This window comes from Eurosta solidaginis, chromosome 2 (genome assembly GCF_040869045.1).
Source record: "Eurosta solidaginis isolate ZX-2024a chromosome 2, ASM4086904v1, whole genome shotgun sequence".
Lineage (NCBI taxonomy): Eukaryota > Metazoa > Arthropoda > Insecta > Diptera > Tephritidae > Eurosta > Eurosta solidaginis.
In genome coordinates this window covers 102,720,645-102,741,092 of record NC_090320.1, presented here as the reverse complement: position 1 = coordinate 102,741,092, position 20,448 = coordinate 102,720,645, and the positions used below count along the sequence as shown (strand labels likewise).

The 20,448-nt window shown below is 37.4% G+C and overlaps 1 protein-coding gene across 7 annotated transcripts in view; it reads left to right on the top strand.

Moving 5' to 3' along the window:
• The window catches only part of LOC137240117 (neurotrimin-like), a 2,444,277-nt gene that overhangs the window by 2,139,198 nt on the left and 284,631 nt on the right, over positions 1 to 20,448 (top strand). For all 7 annotated transcript variants that reach the window (XM_067766054.1, XM_067766050.1, XM_067766051.1 and 4 more), the window contains one exon: positions 16,518 to 16,565. In XM_067766054.1, coding sequence (XP_067622155.1) covers positions 16,518 to 16,565 — 48 coding nt within the window. The remainder of the gene's footprint in view (positions 1 to 16,517; positions 16,566 to 20,448) is intronic.

The following is a 20,448-nucleotide window of genomic DNA, read 5'->3' as shown; positions in this document are numbered from 1 at the left end:
CTGATATTTTCTAACAGTATTTTTCTTCTTATGTGAATATAATATTTTCGATATATATATAATAATTTCCCCTTCGGCCTGGAATGCCCCCTCATATGCAGATATCTCTTGGTTAGCACTGCATCGATCAGCAGGTATTCAGCTGGGCATTTGTTGGGTGGTTTTCCTGTGCTCCCATTGTCAGCTGTCTACGCACTAGAGTCAATACAGAAGCAATTTTTACTTTTGTCTTTCTTTTCATTGGGACTCTGCGTATAAGCTTATCAATCTTCCAACTCTTGCAAGGCGCAGAGAAATGCTAGACGTATTATTTATGGCTAAACTACTGAATGGACTGATTTCGAGTCCCTTTATTTTGAACGAAGTAAACTTCAATGTCCCATCACGAGCGTCAAGGCATTAAAAACCTCTTCTTTCGTGGCAGTGCAGAACTAATTTCGAATTAAATGAACCTTTTCGGTGGTTGTGTTGTGATTTTAACTCTCATTCACATTCATTTGATATAACGGATTCACTTTTTACTATAAAGAAAACTGTCCTATCCTAGTTCACTTATTTTACGATGTAGTAATGTATAATTTCCAAATGTTATGAATAATACTCAGCTGATGATTTTTATTCTGTAGTTGAGCAGTTTTAGATCTCGACGCTTAACAAACCTCCGCCTATCAACAACTCAGCAAAACCAAAATCCGTGCGTCATTCGGATACGCCCCTCGTGTCGGTTGGGGGGCTTTGGAGTGTATTAATCCGTTGGGTTTATTATTATTATTATTACTATTATTATTATTATTGTTGGATTTATTTTTTGAGTATCTCCTTATTGGGTATAAATCATACACTTTGGATGTCTTAACCTAAAACAAAATGTACCAAATTAACAGTTTCTATTTCTGTATATATGTATATGTATATGTATTTGTTTAAGTCAGGAAGTTTCTGGTGATGTGGCAGGTATTGATGATGACTGACTTCTGGATGTTTTTAATCAGGCTTTCTTGCAACCCAAGCATGTCCATATTTGTTCTGAGATGCTTGTCGATTACGCCTTCAGCGCTTATAACCACTGGGATAATTTTTATTTCTGTAAGGTTCCAGTTCCTCTTTGTTTCAACGGCTAGCTCGGCATACCTACTGATTTTTTCGGCGTATATACGGGTCATGTTTCTTGTAGCCGGAACTGCAACATCAATGAAGAAGCCTGGAAGATTTCGCATTTTATGTTGATAGCTGAGGTTTGGACCATTCCCGTATTTGTAGTTATTTAAATATTTGTCCGCCAGTGTTGCATACTGTAATATAAAAATTCAATTATTTTGGAGTTTACTTTGTGGATGTTCAGAACTTCTATTAGCCAGCTATGTGGTACAGTGTCAAACGCTTTCTGGTAGTCTATATCATGATACAAAAAATGGAGTTAGTTCCATTTAGTGTGACGTTAGCCATTTGACATTTGCGGGGATAATGACAATTTTACCAAAAACAAGCTACCAGACTGAAAAATGTTACGAATTTTTCTACTTTTGGTGGATTTCATATAAGCGGATACGACGAAATTAATTAATATCAGCCTAGAAAAGGTTTTTAATAAACTTTTCGAGCTCCCGAAAATTGCTTTGGTGGAAGGAACGTGGTTTGAAGTATACAAAGCAAGGGAATATAGCCTTTTTAAGTGTCCGTACGTTTACTCAGAATATGTTGCAAAAAATTTACACGTTTGTCAGTTGATTGCCCAAAGAAGGCCCTTATTTCATTTCATTTTTTCATTTCATTTATTAGGCATTTTCCTTATATCTATGTATGTACATATTAAAATAACATCGTAAAAGCAAACAATTTAATCTTATATATATGGGATATATGTACAAGTAGATATAGGAAAAGTTAAGACATTTTTATGCCAATTCAGCATAGTGACAAATGTCAATTATAGCAAATATAAAAAATACAGTGGGGTGAACTGTTAAATAAAGTGATTAAATTATAAATGGTTGTTTAATTTAATTATAGTATATAAAAAGATTCAGCTAAAATTCCAACAAACCCATGGGTAAATGAAAGGAAAAGCAATTAAAATTATGAAGTATTTGTTATTATAAACGGTTTATGTAGCTGGCTGAAGCAAAACTTCGATTTCATTGTGTGCGAGGCCTAAGAGGAAGGACTTAACACTTTCTGTAAATTGCCGAAGATTCCGTAAAGTACGTATTTCGGTGGGAAGTATATTGAAGAGTTTTCGTGAAACAATTGTGAAAAACTTGCTTGAATGTGTGGTTCTGGTCGAAGGTACAACGACTCTAGTTTGTGAGTTTGTCCTCAGGTTATATGTTTCCGACCTCATACTTTGCAGATAGCCACATCTAATAAAAAAAATTTTTAAAACTTTGAAATAATACAGGTCCTTGACTGGGAGAATCCCTAGACTTCTAAAAAGTTCTCTCGATGGATGCAGCCGGTTAACATTAGATATTTTTCGAACAGCATACTTTTGCAATACTAGTAACGGCTGGGTTTTGTTAAGGGTGGCGCCACCCCAGCAGCTGATTCCGTATTTTAATTTAGAATGAAAGACCGCATAATAAACTATTTTGAGAAGATTGTTGGAACCGGAAGTTCTGAGATGATAAAGACAACGCAAAGAGAATTGAAGATATTTTTTTAGACGGGATATATGGTTACCCCAGCTCATATTCGTATCAACCGTTACACCCAGATACTGAAATTCATCAACATAGTCTATCGTGAAGCAGTACTTACTACAGGCCACAAGCGAGGCGAAGGTACCGGACTGAAAAACTTGGCACATATTGTCATGTAAAGCAAATCGCTCGCAAATCGCAGAATGAAAAACAATACTTACATCCGGTGGTTTTTTTATATTTAGACTAAAACTCATGAGTTTGGTCTTATTGCTAGCGACGAGCTTATGTTTTGCAAACCAAGTTCTCAGTAGATGTACATCATGGTTTATACTACTTATCAAATCAAAGGTGTTAGGAGAACTATAGGCCATCGCAAGATCATCTGCGAATGCAGTGACTTCCCCCAAGAAGGGCATATCAAAAATTGAATTAACATAAATTAAAAATAAGATGGGACCGAGCACGGAGCCTTGCGGAACCCCTCTCGTGATTGGATTAGTCTTCCCCAGCTTTCCGCAAACTCTGACGCATTGTACCCTTTCAGAAAGGTATGATTGAAACCACTTATGTACAAATCCTCGAAAACCGGCATCATACAATTTATTTATTAAAATAGCATGATCTACCGTGTCAAAAGCTTTGGTTATGTCTACGAAAAGATCAGCGCAATTTTTTTTATTGTCCAACTCTTGATAAATAAAAGAGCAGAATTCTAGTAGAGCATCTTCAGTAGAGCGGTTTGCTCTAAAACCAAAGTGCCTTGGACTAAAAAAGCTTCTGCTTTCTAGAAACTGCATAAGTCGATTTTTAGGAGCTTTTTCAAAGACCTTAGATATAGAGGATAGAAGTGGAATAGGCCTATAGTTATTTTTATCTTCCCTGTTACCCTTTTTAAACACGGGTATAATAATTGCACATTTCAAGGCATCGGGGAAAATTCCTGTAAAAACACTAGTATTAAATAGATGCTTTAGTACGTCCAGCATATTAAGGGCTATGTTTTTAAGAAGTTTATTTGAAATACCGTCGTATCCACTAGAGCCAGAGTTGCTTAGACTTTTTATTATTGCAAGGAGCTCAGTGTCTGTGAAGGGTTCAAACATAAAACTGCACCTAGAAATAGATGCGTCACCACTGGACATGATGCAGTTGCAGGAAGAAGTATTGCATTGACCAACAGACACAAAAAAATCATTAAAAATATCAGCAACAACAGAGGGGTCGTCAATCATATTGCCACAATTATTCAGAGCAATAACCCGTTCACTACCAGAGCTATTTCGGTTGATAATGCTATTTACAACTTCCCATTCTTTTTTAGTGTTCCCATGGCAGCTCAATAGTCTACTCCGGAAATAAGTATCTCGGTGTGATTTTATGTCTTTATTTAATTTTTTGCACAACTTTTTGTAACGAGATCGAAGCGCAAGATTTCTTGGATGCTTTCTACACTTAACACCTAACTTATTTTTCAATTTAATACTTTTTAAAAGGGCAGAAGGCATCCAGGGTTTAAGCTTGGTTTTGGATTTACGTCGAGCACAGGTGAAACTAGAGAATTCTATGTGACCATGCAATATATTTATAAACAGAGAGTATGCTTTTGAAATATCTTTCTCAGCGTAGACAACAACCCAATCCTCATAAAGCAGCTTTTCATTAAGCATGGAATAGTTTATCATATTCGTTTTTGTATTGCTCGTTAAATCTTTCTTTTTCATATGGAACTCAAGTTTGACACCAGTCATACTGTGATCTGTAATACCTAGTTCCAAATTAATACCAGTGCACGCACACAAGCTGCTAAGACGGCTAAACCGACATCGCAATTTCTAAAGAGTTTAGCATACATAAACGTAATTTTCTTGAAATTTAATGTTGACAAGTCTACATTTTTTGTTTATTGTATAATTCAAGCGTAGCGATTGAGGAGGGAATTGTTGTGTGTTGCTCTGCAGGTTAGCCACTAGTTATGACGGGTTCTTTTGCCCGTTATACCAGGGGTCACCTTGGGGCAAGCCCAGCCTATATACACTCTGTACCCTTTTATCATTGGCATGGATATAGCATCCCACAAGCGTAACAAATTAAAAACCTACCACCCACTGCAGACTTTGGAGGTACACTTTTTCTCAACATCCATTGTAGAGGCATGAAAATAGGACCATGTTAGAACAACAGGATTTTCATGTATTTTTATTCTGTCTAGGGGCCAAGCTGCCATAAAAATATGAGTCATTAACCAATGTGTGAGTCATTATCCACTATTCTTAAATAAAATTGCATGTTTTACTGTATTCTGAATAGATATGTATGCACATAAATCGTGCTAAAGCATATTATTATTGTCTCAGATGACCATTGCGCTTTCATCCGGAAGGAAATTTCCATCCCGAAAAACCACAATTTCGCCTTAAACAGTAACGGTATGGCAACGCTTCTAGCAAAACAACAAACAGGACACTTCAAAAATCCCCAAATATGTCAAAAAATTTTGAGTGGAACTACCTTCTTTTTTTATACCATGGTCTATATAACATGCATTTAAATTTCTAGATTGGCTGAAGGTCTTTTCTAGTACAATTTGGTCAATGGTTAGCTATTCGTTACATCCTTTAGCATATTTACTGCATCCTTTTTGTTCTTCACAAATAATATTCTTTTGGGTTAGGTGGCTGTTACTAAGGTGGTTAAGGCAAGCTGTCATAATTTTGTATATAGTAGGGAGGCAAGTAATAGGCCGCCCGTTCGCGGGATTCCCATTAAATCCCTTGTCTTTTGGGAGCAGGTATGTGACACCCTGCGTAAATTCTTTTGGGAATTTCCATGGATTCTGGATGCAATCATTAAGAAGCTCTGTCAGTTTTAGATGGATTGATGGGAGTTTTTTAAACCAGAAATTTTGTAATTTGTCTGGACCAGGAGATTTCCAGTTGTGCACCTTCGCGATGATTTCTTTAACTTCTTCACGTGTAAGGTGGTTTCTTGACATATCTTCAAAACGCTGGTATTTCCTTCTCTCCTCATTAAACCAGTTTGCTTCAATTTTGGGGCTTATGTCATTTGACCATATATATGACCAGTACCTACCTTTCTGCATCTTCTTTATTCGGGTAACTATCTGTTTCGGTATTAGACAAGGTTGCCTTTCTAAGATCTCTGTAAAAGTTCTTCTCATTTAGGCAACAAATTTTGTTATATTCACGCCTTTTATTGGATAGTTTGTACTTTCTCAGCCTTGCCGTTTGCACATTCAATTTGTGTTTTATAGTATCTCTTGTTAGTACAGCATTTGAATTGTTGACCTCGTATCTTGTGTGAATATTGTGTTTCTGGCATTCTCTATATATATTTTGTTTTTCAGCCTTCTGCTTCTATTGCCAGTAAAGTAGTTGTTTATCTTTTCTATGTCCCCTCTTAAATTTTTAATATTCCTTTTAATTCTTTGGATCGTCTTATTTTTAATGGGTTCTTTCCCTTTCCTATTATTGCACATAAATTCAATCTTATATCCCATTTTTAGAGCGACTGTCGCTGCCGCTGAGTAGACAAGTGTATGCAATTCTTCTAATTTGGTAATTTTCTCAACTTTTCTGGCTACAATTTCCTTATCAACATATTATCAGGCTGAGCTTTCGACTGGTATTAATCTTTGGTATTGTGGGTCTCACAAGTGGGTTTATGTTTAAGTATATCTCGAGTTGTTGTGGAAAGTCGCTGTCGATATCTCTTAGCTGGTTATCTATCATTTCCGTTTGCTGTATTACATTTTCGTTTTCTAGGGTTTCGTTACGTTCAGCTACGTTAACGACAACGATGACCTCATCACTCATTGTGTAGGTTTCTTGAGTTTCAGCGTCGTTTGGAGGCTCCACTACAACTGACCCTTTAATTAAATTTCTTCTGATTTCTGGAATTAAATTATTCCTGTGGATTGAACGAATTTGGTCTGCCAAGCGTTGCTCTGATACATCGAAGTCAGGATGTTGTGCTATAAAGATTGTACATAGTTGTGATCGATATCCTGTAAGATTTGATTCCTGGTTAGTTACAGTGTAGTATGCGCGAAGAAGGCTTTCATTAATTTCATTTGTCCATTTTCTGCGCTGTCGTGGTCTTACAGCTGGTGTGAGAGCTACATCGGTGTGTGCATGCTGTTCACTTACAGTGTCATTGATGTTCCTATTGCTTCTGTTCTGTGGCTCACTTATCACATGCGGCCCAGGTACCAAGCCGAGTGCACGGGTGTTTTGGGGCGATTCCGACGCGTTGGGTTATCCGAAGTCCCCGGGCTATTTGTATGGGTTGTGTGTTCCATTTTTATTTTTCCATTTTATACATCCTGTCAGGTTTGTTTTCAGGGCCGCTTCTAATATGAAGAACAGACGCCCACCTGGTTCACAGCTTAGGACATAGGATTTTTGTTGTTGTTGATTGGTCCGCGGGTGGTATTTTATTTCCCACCTACCCGATTTATCTATCGGGCCTGCCCCTATTCGCCACTTTGGGGACACGCCCTCTGGGGATACAACACTCCCCGAGGTTATTGTTATTTTTTTTTGTTACGTGGAAGGAGAAAATGCTTTATGCACTAACCGAGTTGTTAAGCCTCGGTGTTACTCTCTGTAGCTGCAGGCCTCTCCGAGTGTAGGACTCCCTTTCTTTTCCTTCATGGGCTACCCACTAAAAACCAACCTCCCACGGCCCGCGCATTTTACGCACCTGGGACCGCGTTTAGCATAACTTCGGGTACGGAAGCGCGCTACGCGAGCTCTCTGGACTCTCACGTTATTGGGCTAAGCAACCGTCTTGCCGTTTAGCGAGGAGAATTTTCCTTGCATGTCTGCTGATCATGTCCCATTTGTCATTTCCGCAGGTCATTTTATGGATGACACTGCCCGGGGATAGGTCGCCTAGTGTTACTTCGAATCTTCTTCGTTGCTGTGCGAAGTGATCGCATTCGAAAAAGGTGTGCCGTGCGTCGTCTATGAGCCAACAGTATAAGCAATTCGGATTTTCAACCTTGCCCATCCTGTGGAGGTATTCCCGGAAATAGCCGTGGCCATTTAAACACTGTGTCAGGTAGAAGTCGACCTCTCCATGTGGCCGTTATAACCATGGCTCCAGCTCGGGAATCAGTTCCCTGGTCCACTTTCCTGCAGTACTGCAGCTCCATTGCTGTTGTCAGCGTCGGATAGAATCTTCTCGAGCCTGCGCGGCAGCAACATATCTGCATACCTCTCCTCGGAGGTGGTAAATTGATTTCCTCTCCTCAGCGAGAAGACGTATCCGTATGGTTCCCGCAATAACAAGAACTGCGTCTGCGGATACCGTGCGGTAAGCTGAGGCAATTCGTAGCGCCCCTCTGCGTTGGACAGAAGTATAGCTGCTCGGTACTTTCGGAATTTCATTGCATCCGCCCAAATTTCTGCACCGTACAAGAGAATAGAATCCGAAGCGGAAGCAAGAAGCTTTCTTATACATAGCCTTGGCCCGCCTGTTTTTGCCATTAATCGACTTGAGTATCCTATGGTCTGTGCAGTTTTCTCGCAGGCTCCTTGAAAGTGTTCCGAGAAGGTTAGCTTGTTATCTAGCCTCACCCCAAGGTATTTCGTGAAGCTACGTGTTTTTACTTGTTGTTCTCAGACCATCATATTCATAAAGGTGGGAATTCGTCTCTTCGTGAGGATTACGATCTCAGTTTTCGCTGTCGCGAGCTGAAGTCCACGGTCACTCATCCATCTATTTTAGGCCGGGTTGATTTGTGGGGAGGCAAAAAATCGCCCACTGCTCTATGAAAATCATATTCTAGGGATCAAAATAAGAAATTTTGGTGAGGGAACCATACCTCTAAAACGAATTCTGATGCCCCCCCCCCCTTTGGGTCGTAGGGGCAAATTTTGAAAAATCCCACTTTGAAATGCCTATGTTTTTTTCTTTTTGGAGTTTATTTTTCTCTTTAGAAATTTATTTAGTCAGAACATATGTAAATGAAAAAATGAATTTAAATTAGTAATAGAAAAGAAATTTAAAAAAATTATTAGAAATTAGCGTTTTTACAACCCCCTTTTAAAACCAAGGCATCACTGTGATGCATTTGCATGTCGTAAACATAGTTGTGTGGGTTTTTATTCAACCGTTTTAAAAAATGAAGGTATCACTGTGACACAATTGCAGATCGTAAAATTGCTGGTGTTGTTTTTTTAAGCCACCACAAGACACAGCAGGTAGAATTGAAATTGCCCCTACCCAAAAGTTCCACCCAAAGGGGGGATATCAGAATTCGTTTTAGAGGTATGGTTCCTTCGGCAAAGTTTCTTATTTTGATCCCTAGAATACGATTTTCACAGAGCACTGAGCGATTTTTAAATCGACCCGCATTAATCTATTTACACAGTGCATTACTTGGTTTAATTAAGTTGCGCCAGCTCGCAGTTCCGTGCTGTAATTACGGCAGTCACGTCGTCTGCGAAAGCGATAAGAAAAGCACTTTCTGGCATGTGCAAACGAAGGAGGCTGTCATACGAAGCATTCCAGAGGTCGGGACCTAACACCGATCCCTGGGCTGCTCCGTCTGTTATCCTCACCTTTCTCTGACCTTGATTTGTTTCGTACGTGAGCCAGCGATCTTTTAGGAAGTCCCTTAATATGGCTAGTATATAAGGAGGTACCTTGAAAGCGTGTTTCAGCGCATCGAGCATGTCGTCCCACCTGACGGAATTGAAGGCATTTTTCACGTCCAGCGTTACCAGTAAGACAACCGACCTAGCGTGATGGCACACGGTTTCGGCTTTCCTTACCGCATTTATAACCTCGGCTATGGCATCTATTGTGGAGTGACCTTTCCGGAACCCATGCTGCCGATGGGACAGACCAACTCCATCTTCAATGGCTGCTATTAGCCGTTGTTTAAGGAGGCTTTCCATCATTTTCCTGGCGATGTTGAGCATGCATAATGGTCGAAAAGACGATGGGGAGTTCGGTTCTTCCTTGCCTTTCGGGATTAGCACGAGGTGCGCTGTCTTCCACCTTGTAGGAAAGATCCTGACTTCCAGGCATTTGTTATACATATGCAGCAGCAACTCAGGATTGCTCTTAGCAGCCAGCTTTATTGCTTCAGCTGGTATCCCATCCGGTCCTGGCGCTTTACCGGGCTTCGTCCTGTGCAGGGCCGTTTTTAGCTCATCTTCACTGAACGGCTGCATGTCGTGGTCTTCGTGGCTGACGTGGTCACCCTCTCTGCTTGTGCGAGTGAGGAACAGAGCATCTACTATACTTCGCATATATCCCTCATCCATCGTTTGGTTCGGTGGGCGGAATTTCCCCATTACTATTTTATACCCATGGTTCCAAGGATCACGATCAACTTCTTTGCAAAGCTTTTTCCAGCTTTCAAATTTGCTTTGCATTATGGCGGCACAGAGAACCTTTTTTGCTCTTTTGTATGCCTCCGCATGCTCTAACTCGTCAGGCCTGCTGCGTGCGCGGGTTTCCAGCCTTCGCTTTCTGTGGCATACCCTGCGTAGTTCGGCGATTACCCTACTCCACCAGTGCACTTGTTTTTTACCTCTCCTAGGCCTTTTTCGTGACATTGAGGTCTTGCATGCGTGGTACAGGCAACACATGGTGGCTTCTACTCTAGCGTTCGCCGCTTCGGCACTGCCAACTATCTCTCGTGTGCTTACTTGTACAATAGCGGAGAACTTTGCAGCCTCAACCTTAGGGGCGCCCAATTTTGTTTTCATACGGGGCGTTCTCCCTGTCCAACTTTGCCCTGAGTCATTAAGATGGAAGGTGATGTAGTTATGGTCACTACCCGTGAGATCCTCCATCACCCTCCATCCAGCCACCTTTGACAGCAGGTTTTCCGAATGTAATACCAGGGATATAGTGTCCAAAGCCTGGTCGCCGATATGTTGGGGTTGTGCTGGTATTCAGAATGACCAATCCAAGTCGGGCAGCCATTTCTAGCACTAGCCTTCCTCTGGAGTTAGTCGGTGGCATTCCCCAATCACCAGCCCTATTATTATTACTATTATTTTTTTTATAATAATAATAATTATTATTATTATTATTTTTTTTATTATTATTATTATTATTATTAATAAGTCGTTGGAGCGAAAAATCAAGAGAGATTTTTTACTCAGTACATTGAACTCACAAGTAGCGCGATTAAAAGGAGCATAACTAGCGTAATTTGTTCTGAAGTTATCTCCATAGAAAGGATAGAAATTCCGAAGAAGTCGTTGAGGAACATTAAAGCGAATCCTTTCCAACAGATCAGGACAGTCAATAACCCCCTTAATCACTCTCAAGTGACTTGAGCCCTAATTCTATTTATGGCTAACTGAGTACAAGGCCTCGAAATAAATACAGCATATTGTATAGATTGTATAAGGATCAGAAAATTTGGAAGTATTACGTCTAACAAAACAAAGCATGGAGTAAGATTTAGAAGTTACATAATTAATATGATTATTAAAAAAAACTTGCTATCAAAGAGGACACCAAGGTTTTCATTATATTGGCCTTGATAACGTTGTTCGAAGAAGAGCTTAGAATCTCTGCTTTACTTTTGGCAAATTTAAATCTCTAATCAAATCATTAAAATCTTCAGTAGTGATTAAATGATGTTTTGGTTGTTCTGGTGTCGGCAAAAACTCCTTATCAGCATTGCCTTTATAAGAACTAAGAGATGATTCACTTCCCCACGATAATTTTCGTGTCAGATAGTGTGCGACTGGAGCAGAAAAAGATTCAAGATCAGGATATTCGATAGGTTTTGCATTTTTACCTCTACGTCTTTTACTCGTATTCACAGTGCAAAAGTAGCAGTCTTTAACGTGGTATTTTTATTCTCTCCAGATTCTTGGCGTTGCCAATTTCATAGATCTTTTCTTACCTCGATACCAACCTAAAATACAGAAATATAAATCAATATGTCTACTTTATTTAATTTACTATTTAAATAAAATTTGCTTACCTTTCAGACATCTTTTACAATAACTACAAGCAACGTGTGGAGCCCATGTCTTGTATTGATTCCAAACAGGACAGCCAAAATATGATTCGCAGGCTTCTCAGAGGATGAGAGATGTATTTAATTCATGTTATATATTTCGAACTTTAAAATTGCTCACATGTATAACAAAAAGCATCAGCATATTTACACTTTCGCGACATTTTAGGTTATTCTAGATTTGTACAAAACATCTAATCGTTGTTTAGTTATCACTCTAGCGCCATGAGTATTGTTACAATAACTATTAAGAAAGCAAACCTTATACCGAAAAAAGGTATTTTCTTTATGTTTTTGTTTATAATAAAACAGAAAATCATGAAATAAACTTTAGGACAAAGAACAAAATTTTTTTGTAGAGTCATGTTTTCCATACACAATTTCGCTAACATTGGAACTACAATTCTTGGTACACCAGTCGCAGTTACTAAATGCTGAATAAAATCTAGTCTGCAATATTCCTCAAAAACCCCAGACGTAAATGCTGTTCCCCTATCAGATATCATTCTTTTTGGATTACCAAAAATCAATGACAACTTTTCCAAATTATCAGTAACTTATGCAGCGTCTTTTGACCTTACTGGGTACAACCAGACGGACTTAGAAAACCCATCAACAACTACCAGAATATATTTCTACCTTTTAGAAATCAAATCCAAAGGGACTACATGGTCTATGTGAAAAGTTCGTCTTCTTTATCGATTGGAGAGGGAAATCCTTCCTTCCTTCCTGTTTTGTCCTCAGTAATAATACACTCAACACAATTTCTAACTACCCTAACTACTTTTGAACGTAATTGTGGAATATAAAATTCTTTTTCTAAGCATTCCTGCGTTTTCTTTACGCCAAAATGTCCTTTACTATGCACTTCCAACAGTTCCGTCGTTGGATCTTTATATAATAAATCATATTTCACAAAAAAATCTGAACACTGCTCTCTCAAGTAATTTCCGTATAGTCTTAATCCATTCATCGCTCATCTGAGCTCATTTTAAATGATGCCTAATTGAATCTTCTACTAACAAACATGCGACACGACTTAATGCATCTACATGTTTCATCTTTTTCCAGAACGGTGTTTAATCGTAGGATCAAAATCCTGAAGGAAAATAGTGGAACCTCAAGTTTCTTCATAGCTTAAGTGAATACAATCTGTAATAGGTTTGAGCTTAAGCCCCATTAGATAAATACACCATTTTTTTAGTTCCTCAATGATAGGAAGAACCTCGAGTTCATACGAATGGTATTTTTCTTCTTGTTGACTGGTGCGACGACTCATATACTGAACGGGATGATATAGCTGATCTGTAGTATATTTCTGCAATAAAACTGCTCCGTGGCCATACATGCAAGCATCCGTATGTACTTCCGTGTTTGCTGGGGGTCAGATATCTTAAGTACTGGGGCACTTACTAAGGCTGCCTTTAATTGTTCAACTGCTAAACATTCTTCTTCACTCATTTTAAATTTTACATTTTTCCTTAATAAATCAGTAAGAAGCCTAGCTTTAGTTGCATAATCAGGTAAGAATCTTCTAAAGTAGGATGTTAGTCCCAAAAAACGTTGTAGTTGCTTTGTAATACTTGGCATAGGAAAATTAGTAATAGCGCAAGTTTTCTCGACATATGGTTTTATTGTGCCATTTTCTATCAAATAAGCCAGAAATGATACCTTTCTTTTCAAAAACAGACATTTGTCCCATCTTATTTTAAGACCGTATTCTTATTATTATTATTATTATTAATAAGTCATTGGAAAAAATCCTTATAGACTACATTATGAATCTAAGAAAAGTATTACACACAGCTTAATTGTAATTAAAATACACAGCGTAAAAAGCGGAATTCAAAATTATCAAAAAATCGGCTCTTGGAAGCAAAAGATCAAGAGAGGCTTTTTTACTCAGTACATTGAACTCACAAGTAGCGCGATTAACAGGAGCATAACTAGCGTAATTTGTTCTGAGGTTATCTCCATAGAAAGGATAGGAATTCCGAAGAAGTCGTTGAGGAACATTACAGCGAATCCTTTCCAACAGATCAGGGCAGTCAATAACCCCCTCAATCACATGTATACAAAAGTTAAACAGAGTATAGATCGCCGACTCTCAAGAGACTTGAGCCCTAAGAGCATAAGCCGAGAAGAATAGGATGGCAAGGTTTCTGAGAAGTTTAATGGACGAAGAGCATACTTAAGAAAATTTTTCTGTATCCTCTCGATTCTATTTATGGCTAACTGAGTACAAATAAATACAGCATATTCAATGTGCGACCTTATAAACGAGGTATATAAAAGTTTGATTGTATAAGGATCAGAAAATTTGGAAATATTTCGCCTAACAAAACCAAGCATGGAGTAAGATTTAGAAGTTACATACATAATATGATTATTAAAAAAAACTTACTATCAAAGAGGACATCAAAGTTTTCATTATATTGGCCTTGATAACGTTGTTCTAAAAAGAGCCCAAAAGCTCTGCTTTAATTTTTGGCAAATTTAAATCTGTAATCAAATCGTTAAAATCTTCAGTAGTGATTGAAAGATGTTTTGGTTGTTCTGGTCTCAGCAAAAACTCCTTATCAGCATTGCTTTTATAAGAACTAAGATATGATTCACTTCCCTACAATAATTTTCGTGTCAGATAGTGTGCGAGATTCAAGATCAGGATATTAGATAGGTTTTGCATTTTTACCTCTACGTCTTTTACTCGGATTCATAGTGCAAAAGTAGCAGTCTTTAACGTGGTATTCTGGTTCTCGCCAGTTTCTTGGTGTTGCAAATTTCATAGATCTTTTCTCACCTCGATACCAACCTAAAATATATAAAGAGAAATCCATATGCCTACTTTATTTAATTTACTATTTAAATAACATTTGCTTACCTTTCAAACATCTTTTGCAATAACTACAAGCAACGTGTGGAGCCCATGTCTTGTATTGGTTCCAAACAGGACAGCCAAAATATGCTTCGTAGGCTTCTCAGAGGATGGGAGATGTATTTAATTCATATTATATATTTCGAACTTTAAAATTGCTCACATGTATAACAAAAAGAATAAGCTTCATATTTACACTTTCGCGACAACATTTTAGGTTATTCTAGATTTGTACATAACACCTGATCGTTGTTTAGTTATCACTCTAGCGCCATGAGTATTGTTACTATCACTATTAAGAAAACAAACCTTATACCGAAAAAAGGTATTTTCTTTTCGTTTTTGTTTATAATAAAACAGAAAATCATGAAATAAACTTTCGGACAAAGAGCATACACAATTTCGCTAATATTAGAAGTACAATTCTTGGCCGTAAATGCTGTTTCCCTATCAGATATTATTCTTTTTGGATTACTAAAAATAAATGACAACTTTTCCAAACTATCAATAACTTGTGCAGCGTCTGTTGACCTTACTGGGCCTACATGATCTATGTGAAAAGTGCATTTTTTTATCGATTGGAGAGAGAAATCCTTCCTTCCTTCCTGCTTTGTCCTCAGTAATAATACACTCAACACAATTTCGAACTATCCTAACTACTTTTGAACGTAATAGTGGATCGCAAAGTTCTTTCTATAAGTTTTCTTTACGCCAAAAATGTCCTTTACTATGCACTTCCAACAGTTCCGGCGTTGGATCTTTATATAATAATTCATATTTCACAAAAAAATCTGAATACTGCTCTCTCTCAAGTAATTTCCGTATAGTCTCAATCCATTCATCGCTCATCTGAGCTCCTTTTAAACGATGCCTTATTGAATCTTCTACTAACAAACATGCGACACGACTTAATGCATCTACATGCTTCATCTCTGTTCCAGAACGGTGTTCAATCGTAGGATCAAAATCCTGAAGGAAAATAGTGGAACCTCAACTTTCTTCATAGCTTCAGTGAAAGCATTACAATCTGTAGTAGGTTTGAGCTTAAGCCCCATTAGATAAATACGCCATTTTTAGTGCCTTAATGATAGCAAGAACCTCCGGTTCGTACGAATGGTATTGTTCTTCTTGTTGACTTGTGCGACGACTCATATACTGAACGGGATGATATTGCTGATCGGTAGTATATTTCTGCAATAAAACTGCTCCGTAACCATACATGCAAACATCCGTATGTACTTCCGTCATTGCTCGTGGGTCAGATATCTTAAGTACTGGGGCGCTTACTAAGGCTGCCTTTAATTGTTCAACAGCTAAACATTCTTCTTCACTCATTTTAAATTTTACATTTTTCCTTAATAAATCCTTAATAAATCATAAGAGAGTTGCATAGTCAGGTACGAATCTTCTAAAGTAGGATATTAGTCCCAAAAACTTTGTAGTTGCTTTGTATTACTTGGCATAGGAAAATCAGCAATAGCGCGACTTTTCTCAAATAAGCCAGAAATGATACTTTTCTTTTCAAAAACTGACATTTGTCCCATCTTATTTTAAGAACGTATTCTGAAGCATGCTTTAACACAATTTTCAAGCTTTCAATAATCAATTTTTATCCTTTCTTGTAATAATAATATCTTCCATATAAACAACAATGGTACGATTTTGAATAAGATGTCTTGTTTAGGCAGCATGCTTAACTTTTCCGCATTTGATTCTGATCCCCCTAATGCAACTCTACAATTCGATGCTCGATTTAATTTATAACCACCCACACCACACACGTGTATGGTTGCCTTTTATGAGCACTCATGCATATGCATGTCGGGGGTTGATGTGTGGGTGCCTTTCCCCTCCAAAATTCCCGTATTTTACGAAGTACGAAATTTCTCATAGGGGTTGCATAAACTATAAAATGTATTCAACGTACTTATTTTTGTTAAATATTTTCACACTGAAATTAACACATTAAATTTATTTGCAGTCTCATACCCGCCAACTACATTGCCTTCAATATCACTTACTACAGAGGGTAAGTTACTGTTATTTATTAAAGACAATGCAAGCAATTACATATAATATAAACAAAAAATAGCATTCTGAGTATATATGAACTATATCACACCTGAACGTACCTAGGAAAAAGAATTTAAAATTAGTATCAGCTTGAGAAAAAAATTATAAAAAAACTGGTACGAAAAAGGAGAAGTAAGAAATTGAAAAACCAAATAATTTTCGGAAATTTTTTGTCAACCATTTTTATAGAAAAACAAGAAGTCTACGGATTTTGAAACATGGGTTTTTGCATCTAGGAGGATCCCGCTACCAAATTTTATTTATATTTATTGTCTAAGTGCGGTTCACTTATGAAATTTAACCTAAATCAATCATTACCTACTTTGTTTTAAATTTTTAAATTACATTCGAGTAACATAAATTTTTCACCTTTTCTTGGTGCTTTATGTTGTTGTTGTAACGATTGGGACACTCCCCGAACGCCTTAGGGAGTGTTATCGAGTTGATGGTCCTTTGCCGGATGCAGATCCGGTACGTTCCGGTACCAAGCCCGACCATCTCGGGAAGGATTTGTTATGACCAAATGCGGCCTGTTAGGCCAGCCCGCCCTCTCAGCCCCTAGATCCATGAGGAATTCGGGGTTCCTGTTAATAAAACAGGATTCCCCACGGATAGGTGAAGTTGAGAATTGCCTCCATTTACGGGACGACTTCCCTCCAGAATATATGCACTCTTTGAACATTGGTTACTAAGTCGCTCTTTTCGTTCTGTCAAAAATTTTAACTGGGCTTCAAACCTTCAGTCATTCGCAAAATTTTTAGTAACAAATAACTTTTTTCCAATACTCTGTGCGTTTTTTTCCATCGAGAGACGTCCATGTTTATTGATCTTTCAATCTATAAACTTTGAGCTGGATATGACAACATTTCGAGAAAGAGCGAAGCCGATCTTCCTCGCTTCTTAAATTAATATCTGAGCCCGCTGTGTAAATGTATTTTTATTCACAATAATTATTTTTTCATCGCGAAATTCATAGGAAAAAGCAATAAAAGCTGCAGATCTTGAATATATATATTAGCTCTATATGTGTATTTTTAATTTTTTTTATACAAAATGGTCGTGGTATTCAACCGATTTTGTGGTTCTTGTCTAGGGGATTTCCATTTGGAAAGGAAAGGCGGCTCTAAATAACATCTTCAACGGTTTATAAATTCGATGCAAAGATTTCCAAAAGTTTCGAAAGGCCTTAGTAGAGTAATTCAGCTTTACAAACTAACCACCAGTTCCTTGAAGCACGCTCTTTGCGTTTTTTATAGCATTTTTAAGCGCTTATCATATCGTGGCGAGCTGGATATGACAACATTTCGAGAAAAAGCGAAGCCGATCTTCCTCGCTCCTTAAATTAATATCTGAAACTGCTGTGTAAATGTATTTTTATGCATAATAATTATTTTTTCAACGCCAAATTTATACGAAAAAGCAATAGAAGCTGCAGATCTTGAATATATATATTAGCTCTATATGCGTATTTTTAATTGTTTTTATACAAAATGGGCGTGGTAATCAACCGATTTTGCGGTTCTTGTCAAGGGGATTTCTATTTGGAAAGAAAAGGCGGTTGTAAGTAAGATCACAACATCTTCAACCGTTTATGAATTCGATGCAAAGATTTCCAAATGTTTCGAAATGCCTTAGTAAAGTAAGTCAGCCTTACTAACTAACCATCAGTTCCTTGAGGCACGCTCTTTTGCGTTTTTATAGCATTTTCAAGTGCCGTTCTTTGGGATATGCAGGTATTGTGTAGCTTATCATATCGTAGCGACGAGCGTGCCCTCTGTCCCGCATCCAACGCCATACTTAATGACTTAGGTATTTGAACCGAAAGATCTTCCGCATGTGTCCTTCGAATTATGACATCATTCCATACAACATCGAATGCTTTTGGTTCAAAAAGATGTCATTTCCATCTTCTTCTTTGCAGTTGGTCGGAAGTTGCCTTGGTGAAGTTTTCACTGGCTCTAGGCTAATAGCTTTGCAGTTGCTCTGTGTGTAGACGTTACTGATGGTGTAGTGTAAACATCCAACAATTTCAATGCCAAATATTTAAATCAGTTAATATGCTACCCTGTAACAAAAATAGTCTAAATGTTCATCAACACATAAAAAGGCATCTAATAATTATTGCTGATATAGCCATTCACACGATTTAATACAGGTGTGTATACAACACACAACCAAACAAATTTGCATTCCAGCAAATTTGCAAACGTTGCATTTCCCACAGAAGTCACAGCTCAACCAGACGTGTAGGTACATATTTTGTATCGAGTTGTATGTAGGTATGTAAGTATGTATGCAGAAGGTAGATGTGTGTGTAAGTATGTATGCTTAAAGTAAATATGTATGTAAGAATATGTTTAGAATAATTTAGTATAAATAAGCTGACTAAATTTGAATAAAGAGAATTCACTCATTGATGTTAAAACTGACAAAACCAATTACCTTGCATTCAATCTTTTATATGGCGATCCTGCCTATGATTCCACTGGCTGATTTTTAAGCCTAATTTCATAGCTGGCAAGGATTTTACTGGCTGATTACAGCCTAAGCCTTGTAAAAGAAAAAAAGGGAAAGGAAATAATAATTAAATTCGGGCACCAAGAGTAAAAATTTGAGCAATTAGAAGACCACATTGGAACGATACAGATCAGCATGGCGCAAGGATGACACCGTGAGGCGTTCAGGACTGGCAGCTAATAGTTATAATACGTATATTAGCTTAGTTTTTACAATCTAAAATTTATTGTCAAGCAGCAAAATATTCTGGCAACCTAACGGCTGCCAATCTATTTAGGTTTCTGCTGTAAAAACTTTTTTTACTAATTTTTGAGCTATGTTCCCAGAAGAGGACATACAAAATCAAAGCCAATTTGACCAAATTTTCGACAAATTTGTTAAACCAAATTTGAATTTACAAGAAGGTGAAAACGAAACACCAAGCAAGGCCCTAAGCCAATAACAATCGAGGAGTACAGAAAGAAAAATAGGATTCAAAAAATTGTGGAACGTAAAGTTCCAAAGCCGGTCAAATTAAAAAGAAAAAGAGGAGAAAAGCAATTTGGCATTCGAAAAACAATAGCCAAGATCTTTGAAAAAATAAATTTAAGCACTAATCAGGCAGAAAGATTTCAACCAAAAACAAGAAACTAAGGGATTAAGGAATAATAATTTTAAAAACAAAAAACCGAATCCAGCAATGTAAACATTAGGGTGTTGAAAAAAAAATAATAAAATACAATTTTGTAAAGCTATTGATTTAAAATTATGGAAACACCAAGGAAAATTAAAACTTATGTAAAAGGCCCACTTGAGGACCTTAAAAATAAATTAAAATTGTAGATGAGGAAAAAACTCTAATTTGGTTGAAAAGTCTTTGGAAACTTATTGAGATGCCTGTGGAGCCAAAATATGGAATGTAAGAAACCCACCAGCAACAACACCTAAAGAATTATATAGGTACGAAGTGAAATTTATGGGAAGGACAGATTAAAATATTGAACAAAAATGTTTAATAAAAGAAAAAAACAAAAAAACAAAAAAAAAAATTTTGTCTTCATATTTTTTTTACGATTGGAGGCCAAGAGTCAAAAATAGAAAAACCAACGGCAAACGTTGTAAACTCAGTCCAAGTAGTAGACCATACTGAGGCACTAGATACTATTAAGATCATGCTTCTAATCATCTGCGTAGTTAGTTGCATCAGTTTGTTTCTGAAACTCTACTCAACCCATAAACAATTCCTAAAAAAAGCGATATACCAGCCGCGCCGACGGTTTAGATAAGTTTTAACTAAATTTTAACTGCCATCCCCAATGGGCTAATGGGAAGATGTCGTTAAA